Genomic DNA, 10,851 nt, shown 5'->3' with positions numbered 1-10,851 from the left:
TAAGGTTTCCTTTCAGAGTTGTCCGACAATAATCTGCTTGTAGGGAGAAAAACAGTATTCGTGTGTGTTTACAGTTTTGCTGTTTTTAAGGATCCACGGTGGTTTCTGTCATTTTGATTTACATTTTTATACATTGTGATTTTGTTTTGAGTGTGATATCTGTGAATCTGTAAATGAAAACAGCACAATTTATATTGTGTTTCATTTCATATTTTTATGTATGCGTCTCTTATTTATTTATTTATTTATTTATTTATTTGTTTATTTATTTATTTATTTATTTATTTAAATCGTATCGGATCTTAACCTATGAGCGTATCCGCGTCACGTGACGTTCACGGAAGTGCAGCCACGAGTGATGAGTGGGTGACGTGCCTGGAGGGTAAACCAGCATCGCCGCCATATTGGATGAGGTATATCACTGTCGGGTAGCACCAGAGTCGACCGGAGTTAACGCAGAACGAGCAATGTTGCCCGTGTTTTTTATCCGGTAACTTGAAGTACAGCTGAAGAGAGCCTACCAGTGGACCTTTCTCAGCATTTCCCTGAAAGTGAACCACAGCCCGCTGCGAGTATGTGAGTATTTGTATTTGATATGTCCCATAAATTCCCGTGGGCCCACCACCCGCAGGAAAGGTTCTTAATCGGTGCAATGTGGTCTGGGTGACAGTGCTCAGACTGCCACCCCCGCGACCCGGATACGGATAAGCAGGAGAAGGTGGATGGGTGGATGTCCCATACAGCTGTGTATCATGGGTCTGCTCATACATATCTCCCTTTCTTTCGGCAACTCTTTCGCAATACTCACACAACCACTTTATACACGTTCCCATGCACACGTATGTATAGATTCAAGATATTTATTATCTTGTGTTATTCAGTAAATATCACAAACATCAGCCGTTTGAGACAGGCTATTTGGGAATCTAAGCCTGTGAGCAGAAATCTCGACAAGACATGACACAAGGTGTGTGCGTTTGTGTACGGGTGTGTTTAAAAGCAGCAGTGGACTGTGGGTCGACACACACTATGAGTTAGACAAAAAAAAAACATTCCTCGTTTCAACAGTTTGGTTTGGTGACGATGTATTCCAACACAACTGAGTGAAAAATGTACTCGAAGTTTAATACGAATGCGTGCGCGTGTGTGTAAGGGACACAGAGAAATAAATCCAAATGAACAATCGGTTTCTTAATTTATGCATTTATTGATTCATCATACTATACCTCTGTCGTTGTTAAAGAGCATAATACCGCCCATGAAAGCACGTATTTTATATGTGTGAAAAATTCGGGGAGTTATAATTATTGTAGTTGGACTACACACCTTCCAAAGTAGAAATAAAAGCACTGGGGGCGCATGGGTGCCCCATCCAAGATGGCGGCCTCGCTCCGCATATCGTATTGCTGCATGTATGTGCAAATCTGAAGCATTGCGCTCAAGTGCATATAGTCTTTTTATCAAGGGGTTGACATACGAGCCTGAAACTATCTTCTCCTAAGGCAACTCCACTGTAGCTTGTTGGAAAGGGGCAGGCAAAAGAAGAGTTTCTCCTATGAGTTTAAACTCATCAGCTTTAAGTGGAGTTATGTCTGTATTGAGGGAAAAGAGACCCACACTGGTTCCGTCAGATTATTTAGCCTTGCCAGCTTTAGCACTTGTTGCCAGCAAGTTTCAGGGTTGTTTCGTTCCATCTGTTCCTGCATTTGAGCAAGCTTCTGTTGGCTGCGGTGCTTGATCAGAAGTACGTTATGATTTGCCAAGAATTGTGTCTGACTGGTGCAAGTGCAGGGATTTTATCACATTATTCTTTTCCAATAAAATTAAATGAGAAATGAATTAAATACATCAACTAACAAGCGAAATAGGAGGAAAAAAAGCCCACTGTATCGGTCACGTGACTTTTTCATAAAGCGACAGGCACACCGTTTCGCGCTGTGAGTTCGACGCATGCGCCGACGCATCGTTGTCGCCAGACCCGTCACTGCCAGCCACGTCAACGGCGGAGAGGGGAAACAGAAAGTGCTTATCTCTCAGTAACGCGCTTGCAGAAAAAAAAAAAGTACATAGGTAAGTGAGTTAAAAAGCGAATCCTAGTGTAGAAGGTGGCGCGAGGGGAGGCAGAGGCGGAGGCAGGACTTCCGGGTTTGTGAGGAGGGAGACGCGTTTAGTGTTTGGTGTTTAGAAGTTGCGTGCGGGGAGAACTGCCCTCCTCTGGATCTGAATCTCTGTCCGAAGTGGGATTTGTCAGTGTGTAAAACACTTTGCCAGTGTGAACCGGAATCTACAAAACTCTCAAAATACCTTTCTCATTGACTTTTAATATTCGTAAAAATAAGATCTTCTAATCTGTATTGTGTACATGAAATAAGATTTGATAATGGGCACAAAGATCGTCAACGTTAAAATCTACGTATTCGGCTGAAAATGCAGACAAATCACCAGGTACGAGTGGTAAATGTTCTATTAGGTAGCTGCCCTTCACTGTCCACTTCAAAAGTAATCTCAAAGTCCATTATTATTCCCTGATTTTTAACCATGTTTGAGACTCTGCTCCTTTTTGTTTGTGCCCATTTTATTATTACGGTATTTTGTTGTTTTATTGCTTACTCTTTATGTATTTAGGTTCCTGTCTATTTATGTACAGGACTTTGGTTCCCGCTGTAGTCGTTTTATAGTGCCTTAGAAATAAAGGTGACCTGACTTGATTTTTCAGAGATGGCCGAGTTTCAGGAAGTGTTAAAGCAGTCCACTCTGCACCCAAAGCCAGCCGGCCTGGTTCTGCAGTATGGCACCGCCGGCTTCAGGACCAACGCCAAACAGCTGGACCACATTATGTTCAGGATGGGGATGCTGGCCACCCTGCGCTCTAAAAAGACTCACGCTACCATCGGAGTTATGGTGACTGCATCTCACAACCCAGAGGTGAGCCTGATTCAGTCAGAATGACTCTTACTTATTCAACTGACATGTTTGGTTTTATTGTAATTGTAAAAGTAACAACTTGGAGACGTCTATGTCTTTGTTACAAATAAATGTATGTATTCACGTTCTTTGTAATCATAAAGCACAAAACCTTTTAATATCGGTGCTCGTGTAGGAGGACAATGGGGTGAAGCTGATTGACCCGAAGGGGGAGATGGTGACACCAACATGGGAGGGCTACGCCAGCCAGCTGGCTAATGCAGAGCAGGACGATTTGGTCTCTGCTATGAAGGACGTCATACAGAAGGAGGCTATAGATATGAGTCAGGAAGCAAATGTGTTTGTCGGAAAAGATACCAGGTATTGAAATGTAAAAGCAAAAAAAACTCTCAAACACTGAAACATTGAATCCAATAAACTATAAACCTGCCATTAATTGATCATGCACATTCACACTTGTGTTTGTGTTCTCGGCCGTCTAGGAGCAGCAGTGCTGCACTTTCCAAAGCAGTATTAGATGGAGTTTCTGCTCTTGGTGGTCACAGCAAAGGTAAGGCTCATTAAAAATGTTTTGCTTTTTTTGTCTGTGAACTGGATGCGTTTGCTCACCTTGCTTCTTTTCGCAATGACTGTTTCTGCTGATTCTCTCCATCTGTGTGGTCAGACTACGGTTTGGTGACCACCCCACAGCTCCATTACATGGTGTGCTGTCAGAACACACGGGGCAAATATGGAAAGGCCACAGTGGAAGGATACTACAGCAAACTCAGCCAAGCTTTTATTCAGCTCACCAAGAATGTAAGAAAAGAGTACATGTAATGTTTTGTCAGATTGAATATCTTAGTTTAATACATCCACCCTATTCATTGAGGATTGTTCTTTTCTCTTTCCTTGTTCCTTTCCGGTAGGCTTCCAACCGAACAGATGACCAGAAGCACCTCTGTGTGGACGGTGCCAATGGGATTGGGGCACTGAAGGTGCGTGAGATGGAGCGTCACTTGCAGAAAGAGCTGCAAATTTCTCTCATTAATGATGGTAGCAAAGGAAAGCTGAACTACCAGTGTGGGGCCGATTTCGTCAAAGTGCAGCAAAAGCCTCCAGCAGGTGCAATGATGCTTTCTAAATATCTACAATGCTCTGGTGTCTCTAAAAAGTGTTTAACAAAGACTAAATCTTGCATAGAATTCTGCTTTGTATGAAGATTGATTAGTGGTAATGCGCATAACAGACGAGTATTGTATGTAGTACAGCATTTATTAAAGCTATATTGTTTCAGTTGGCATCATCGAAGCTCATGCGTAGTGACATTGGTATCTGTAATGCTGTAATTAAAGTTAATCATGTCCAGCACAATTGGGAAAAAAATGGGGTGGAATCTAATTTGCCACGTCTCTCCCCTCCCTTTGGAAAAGGCATTGAGATTAACGCAGGGGAACGCTGCTGCTCCTTCGATGGTGATGCTGACCGGATCGTTTATTACTACACCAACTCTGAGGGATGTTTCCGCCTCCTGGACGGAGACAAGATAGCGACTCTCATCAGCACTTTTCTTAAAGAGCTGCTTACAGAGGTATACTCACAAAAACATGTATACAACAAATACTCACACATATACACACACACACACACTTTGTGATGACTTATCTTTCCCCGGATGCACAGGCAGGCCTCGACCTAGAGATAGCAGTGGTGCAAACGGCTTATGCAAATGGCAGTTCAACACAGTATTTGGAAAACACAATGAAGGTGAGTAAACAAAAACAAAAGTGCATCTTTTGTGTGATGTTTCTCATGTGCGGATGCTGTCAGACATGTTGGTCTTACACAGGTGATCGTGAGATGCACTAAAACCGGAGTGAAGCATCTTCATCATGCAGCTCAGGAGTTTGATGTCGCTGTGTACTTCGAGGCCAACGGCCATGGGACTGTGAGTAAACGCCTGCACACTTTCCCAATAGCAATAATAGTCACGAGATCTGACCAATTATTTATGATTCTTAATGTCTGTGCACTTACTTTAGTTGGCTTTGTGTCATTGAGAAGGAGCAGTGTGTTGACATCATGTGATCAGTGCGCAGATCTGTCTCACAGAGTAATTGTGTGGTGGTCAGGTGTTGTTCAGTCAAGCTGCAGAAGAGAAAATCCAGCAGCTCGCAGAGGATACTAACAGCAATGACATGAAGAAGAGAGCCGCTCTCCTGCTACAGAATACCATCAACGTCATCAATCAGGTACACACACACACACTCATGTAGTTTACGTGTTTATGTTTAAAATCATTAACCCTCATTTACTCAAGAAAATTGTTGTGCACATTTGCTTTTTATCTCCACGTGTAAGATAAGTCAACATAGTTCAAGTGTTTTATCAGACGTTTGTCCCCGCTACAGTTATATTGTATGAACGTAGGCACATACAGCCACTGATCAAATTAACGAACAGTGGAGACTTTTTAATGTTAATAGATGCTATTGGTAATTCCTCTCATGTTGACTTTAAAGACTGTAGGAGACGCCATTTCCGACATGCTACTGATCGAAGCCATATTAGCTGTCCGAGGGATGACAGTCCAGCAGTGGGACGCCATCTACAGCGACCTGCCCAACAGACAGCTTAAAGTCAAGGTACATACCTATTTATTTTTTATGTATAATAATTAGAGTCTGTGTGTTCAGTGTACAGGAACATAAAGTTTGTATGTTTGTATAGTCGCAGTATTGTCATTGGTCACAATAATGTTCCGAAGAATTAATGTGAGCAGGTTACTCCTCGCTTTATGGGTGTTGTCATTACCAGGACCTCCGAAGCTGTAAATATGCCTGGACTCTTCACTCTCCTGTAGGTGTCCGACCGCAGAGTGATAGACACCACCGATGCAGAGAGACGGGCAGTGACCCCAGCAGGACTGCAGGAGGCCATCGACAGTCTAGTGAAGAAGTACAGACAAGCTCGCTCCTTCGTCAGGCCTTCCGGTACCGAAGACGTGGTTAGAGTTTACGCAGAAGCGGAAACACAGGTGGGGGATATTGGAATGTTTCTTCTGTTCTCTCACACAGACATCAGTTGGTGAAAGATCCTTGTGGGTGAGGTTGTATTGTGAAAGACGGATGTCATGTGTTTGATTTTCAGGAGAGCGCTGATGTCCTGGCACATGAAGTCAGCCTCGCGGTGTATCGGCTCGCTGGAGGGGTGGGTGATGAACCCAAACCATTATAGTAGAACACTTAAGGGATCTGTGCTTTTTCTACATGTCAGATTCTTCACAATGTCAATCATTTAAAGTGCCATGTTATCATTATACGATGGACTTGGTACTGTACTCCAGTTTTCTTATTTATAGTTCTCTTTCACTGCAACGATGTGGGAGGATAATGAAGCGATGTTACTGGAGCTCATAAATCATGCTGTGTATCGGAAGGGGTTTTCTGGTGTCATCAACAAAATACTGTGCCGTTTTTATACGTACATTGTCACACTACCAATAGACCAAAAAAACAAAGTCATAAGACAAGTTTTACAATAATTTCTCATTTAATTGTACATTTCTAACCAATAAGGCCCTTTTGTGTACTGTAAGAAATGAAATGTTTATGTAATGCTTGTAATTTCTGTTTCTTATATTTTGAATAAGTAAAGGACAAAAAGAGCTATTTCTTACTATTAAAGCAGTCAGTCCTGTAAACCTTGACCACCGTTTTTGATAATGAATTGAAAGCCACGCTTGTTCATTAAATACCTTCAAAAAGACTTTACTGAAACGAAGAAGGCTTAAACAAGCCAAGAGGCCGAGAAACGCTGACGGAGAATTTGCAGGCAAAGCAGAGCGAGGGGACACACTGAAGATCAAAATCTTGTAATGTCTGACAGAACTAATGTTGGTGTAATGGGTACATTTCTGCTATTCAGTAGTTGGTTTTTTTTCTGATATACAGTTTACATTTTTTAACAATAGGCTTAATGTGAGACTCAGAATTAGTACACTATTTTTTAGTCCAAACAAACAAATGGATTTACTCTTCATCTGTGTCATCGGCTGCTCCAGAAATGATGATTGTGCACTCCTGTGTCTTTCTCTCATAAGACTCTTCATCTGTTTTAACTGTTCTAGGGGTGAAAAAAACAATTACTGTGTGATTTGGCTGAAAATCATCTAAAGTGATAAGAGTCACTCTACCTGGTGAGGACCGTCTTCCTCTCAGACGTCTCAGTTGCCTGTTTACTTAAGGTACAGTCAGTCTGGGTGTCGGATGAGGCCACCTCCACCCGACGTGCAGCTTTCTCTGCACCGACGCAGCTCTTCTACACGCCGGCAGAGCTGTCCGAGGTCGAGGTGCCGCCACTGGTCTGCATTTGCAGACCTCGAGTCGAGGGCAAGTTGCAGACCACGGTGCTCAGGCGACTGTCTTCCCCTTCAATCAGCTTCCTGACAAACAGAAGAGAATTGCGTTTGCATTTACAATTCAAACAACAACAATAAAGCAGCATCAGTTCAGTTCAGCTATAAGCACCTTGTGATCGCTCACCTGTAGGTGATGATCTCAATCTCAAGAGCCATCTTGACATTTAGCAAGTCCTGGTAATCCCGCAGCCGCAGAGCAATCTTCCCCTTTGTCACCTGTAGATCCACTTTAATCGCCTCTATGCGCTCCTGGTGCAACAGACCAGAACATTGCAGTCACATTTGAGGGAGCTCCGGCCCATGTGAGGTCTAGAAAGCCCATTGCTTAACTATGCTTGAGTAAAATAAGAAACCAAGATGTCACACCGCACCTGTAAGTCCTTCTCCTCCATCTTATATTTTTCCACTGCGTCACGGATTTGAGCCTCCATATACTCATTCTTTGTCTTTAGTGCCTCCAACTCGTGCTCCTTATTGATGATCTAAACATGGATGTAAGAAACAGCTTTTTTATTCACTCGAAAAAACCGGGGAGACAAAGTCGGAACAGTATTTAATACTCACGTCCTTTTTATAACCGGCGATTTCCTCTCTCACACTTCTCACACTCTGAACGTGTTTGGTGGAGGCATTGCTCAGGTCGTGAAACTTTGTTGTGTACCAAGTGTCCATCTCCTATAAGCAAACATGAGGAGCTTTTTACCTGAAATGACTCACTTTATTGCTTTTGATTCGGACCTAAATAACATAGAGACGACAGCACATTACTTGTACTGTATTATTTAGAAAAGACTTAAAATGGACAGAAAAATACGGTTTGAATTTAAGTGTGGCGTGGGGGGCCTCTCGATGTGGAGTTTGCATGTTCTTCCTGTGTCTAAGAGGGTTTTTCCATCCATGTATTCCAGTTTTCTCTCACAGTCCAGAAACATGCATTTGAGGCTTTTTGGTGATTCTATATTTCTGATAAGTGTGAGTGCATGTCTTTCTGTGTTTGCCGTGTGACGGACTGGTGACCAGTAGTCAGCCGGGAGGGAGCTCTGTACCTGCAGGTTTTTGGCTGCGATACTGTCATACTGTGACTGAATCCCCTTGAGAGCAGAGGAGAGGTCTGGCAGGCCAAAGGTCAACTCCACCTTCGAGACTTCCGAGTATATCTGCTGCAACAGCTCTTCAATTTCCTTTCCGTGGAAGAGAAACAAACAAACACTATGAGCAGGAATATCACATGAGATAAGAAATGCAATAAGCCTGAGTGAGTTTCATCTGAAATCCTGTTTATAGTGTATTATGAATACCACACTATTTATCTATGCAGATTATTCATTTCATTGTGGATTTAACAGACACAAAAACTGTGTTTCCTCGAGTGTATTAAAAGATTTACAACACTACTTTTCCCATCACATTATTTGTACCTTTCTTCTTGCTATGAGCCCTTCACACTATGCTGATAAGTGTTTCTGGTCTTACTCACTTGATCCATCAATGAGGTCTTCATTCATGTGAAAGCAGTCACATCAATAATTACCAGCCCATTAAACCATCAATGACAAAATGAATGGCATGCCAGCCACACGCCGCAGAGCAGACAGATGTTATGGTACCTCCTTGTGAACTCTCTGTAGGAAGGCCAGCTCAGCCACCAGGTTCTCCATCTGCTTCTCCAGTGCAATCCGGCTCGAGGTGGCTTTGTCCACATCCTGGAATTGTAAGGTGAAATAAGAGCATGTTTCTAATTAGACACGTTTTTCATAAATCACTCCTGCATTCAAACTAAAAAGTCTTTCTCGATTATCTTACTGGACGCAGATTCTCAATGTCTAGCTCTGCCCTTTTCCTGGCTTCCAAAGCATCATCATATTTGACCTTCAGCATGTCAAGCTGGCCCAGCGTCGCCTCCTTGGCCGCCAAAGACAATTCCTGCAGAGAACAGAAATACAATATAATTAATGGTGTGATATGATCACTACTGACACCAGAAAAAAATATGCACTGTCTCTCGACTTGTCATTTGAAAATACTGTGATCTAAGTATGCTGTGAAGACTCTCACCCACCCTCTGCACTCTCATTTGCTCAGCTTCCCTGGTGAGATCCCTCAGCTGAGACTCATATAGCTGCCTGAGGCCAGATGGTCGCTGGAGCTTCTTCAGAGCCTCAAGCTCAGTCTCCAGAAGCTTGTTTTTGGATTCTAGTGTTCGTACCTAAATTGACAGATCAGGGAAAAGATCAGCCTGATCATCACAAAATGAAAAATGTAAAAGACTGTTCTTCCACATCATTCAAAAAATTATAAAGAGTGTGATGACAAGAAAACACAAGCAATAAGAGAATAACCCTTTAAGTATTAGATGTTCACTGTGGTTTTGAGGCTTGAAAGTTTGAACAGTGCACACAATTATTTGGGTCTTCTTGTATATATACAAGACTTGCAACATTGCAGAAAAGTAGAATTATTAGAGAAACATATTCTTGCCTTTCCACAAGCAATCAAAATATTGTATGCCTTTCCTGATGGAAAGGTCACACAAACTGAGTCCAGCAACATCATTAAATTATTAAGATTTTTTTTTTTTTTAAACATACTCTAACAGTTGTAACTGATAATAGTGTTTTGGTAGAGTCTGTCTGTGGACAGATTGCTTCTTGCCTTCTCAATATACACTGCCAGACGGTCATTGAGGGCGATCATCTCCTGCCTCTCATTGGTGCGGGTCACCATGAAGGCCTGGTTCTCTGCTGCAGCTGCATCCAGGTCCAGTTTTGGCCCCAGGCCCATAGCAGAGTTAAAACACAGCTCCCCCATACTGGCACTGCTGTAATTGAGAGGCTTTGGGTGAGTTTTAGTGGATTTGTTTTTAATCAAGTATCATAAAGGAATCATTTCAATAATTGGTTGATTGAACTGAATGACTGTCCTTTCACACTATAAACCAAAAGGAATGTAGTTCCATGCACCCACCTGCTCATGCGGGGTTTGGTGGTGCGCGTCCTGCGTCCCACCGTGACGCTCCGGGTGAAGCTGGCCGAGCGGTGGCGCGTCTCCCTGCGGGTGGGAGATGAAGTAGACCCGCACAGCTGGTGGGCGAAAACACCATCGAAGTGACGGCGATATGAGGACATCCTCTCTGGACTGCGGCTCATGTTGACGGTTCTAAACCGACCTGGAAAGTGATCGCTCACCCTTTGAGAGTCTTTATATCCTCTCTACACCACAGAGGAATGTTGAACCTTCCCAACCAAAGGGTGAATGTCCTTACAAACATCTATCAAGGTTCCGTGAAGTAATTTAGTAGTCGTGTATACTGTTGAAAGACTACCATGACGATGATGATGATGATGATGATGATGATACAAATTGTATCATCATCATCGCGGTTGTCTTCCAACAGTCAACATGATCGTATCATATAATTATGTTGACTTCGTAGAAAAAGTTATTTAATGGACTGTCCGCAATCAAATACACACACCACTGTATTAAATGTGATTTGTCCTATTTATATCTGTTTGTTTTCTCCAGTG

The 10,851-nt window shown here is 42.7% G+C and overlaps 2 protein-coding genes across 5 annotated transcripts; one reads left to right on the top strand and one right to left on the bottom strand.

Moving 5' to 3' along the window:
* The first annotated feature begins 401 nt into the window (after nt 1–401).
* On the top strand, nt 402–6,575 carry pgm3 (phosphoglucomutase 3). 4 transcript variants are annotated; one of them, XM_080491503.1, is made up of 13 exons: nt 402–576; nt 2,717–2,925; nt 3,101–3,285; nt 3,408–3,475; nt 3,590–3,723; nt 3,834–4,029; nt 4,338–4,495; nt 4,588–4,671; nt 4,754–4,852; nt 5,037–5,156; nt 5,427–5,549; nt 5,768–5,941; nt 6,055–6,575. In XM_080491503.1, the coding sequence occupies exons 2-13, from the start codon at nt 2,719–2,721 to the stop codon at nt 6,139–6,141; spliced, it is 1,635 nt and encodes a 544-aa protein (XP_080347629.1). In that variant the 5' UTR covers nt 402–576; nt 2,717–2,718; the 3' UTR covers nt 6,142–6,575. The 4 variants fall into 4 exon arrangements, with proteins under 4 accessions (XP_080347629.1, XP_080347628.1, XP_080347630.1 ...); XM_080491502.1 differs by lacking the exon at nt 402–576 and adding an exon at nt 1,959–2,070; XM_080491504.1 differs by lacking the exon at nt 402–576 and adding an exon at nt 2,067–2,445.
* A 360-nt stretch (nt 6,576–6,935) lies between these two features.
* On the bottom strand, nt 6,936–10,592 carry ngs (notochord granular surface; the record flags this gene model as incomplete). Its single annotated transcript, XM_080491507.1, is given in 13 exon segments — nt 6,936–7,029; nt 7,100–7,224; nt 7,228–7,348; nt 7,449–7,573; nt 7,696–7,806; nt 7,889–7,999; nt 8,371–8,505; nt 8,932–9,027; nt 9,128–9,247; nt 9,384–9,530; nt 9,977–10,142; nt 10,289–10,532; nt 10,535–10,592. Coding segments are annotated over 13 exon segments (1,653 nt in total).
* Between the last annotated feature and the right edge of the window lie 259 nt (nt 10,593–10,851).

Source organism: Lipophrys pholis (genome assembly GCF_963383615.2).
Source record: "Lipophrys pholis genome assembly, chromosome: 21".
In the NCBI taxonomy this organism is placed as follows: Eukaryota; Metazoa; Chordata; class Actinopteri; order Blenniiformes; family Blenniidae; genus Lipophrys; species Lipophrys pholis.
Note: the sequence above shows the minus strand (reverse complement) of the source record. Positions and strands in the feature narration are given on the sequence as shown.

What these genes read in the sequence shown, in the direction of transcription:
- pgm3 (XM_080491503.1), top strand. Translation starts at nt 2,719, where the DNA reads ATGGCCGAGTTTCAGGAAGTGTTAAAGCAGTCCACTCTGCACCCAAAG. An exon ending in TCTTGGTGGTCACAGCAAAG is followed by an intron (nt 3,476 to 3,589) that starts GTAAGGCTCATT and finishes CTGTGTGGTCAG; the next exon opens with ACTACGGTTTGGTGACCACC. An exon ending in TTATTCAGCTCACCAAGAAT is followed by an intron (nt 3,724 to 3,833) that starts GTAAGAAAAGAG and finishes CCTTTCCGGTAG; the next exon opens with GCTTCCAACCGAACAGATGA.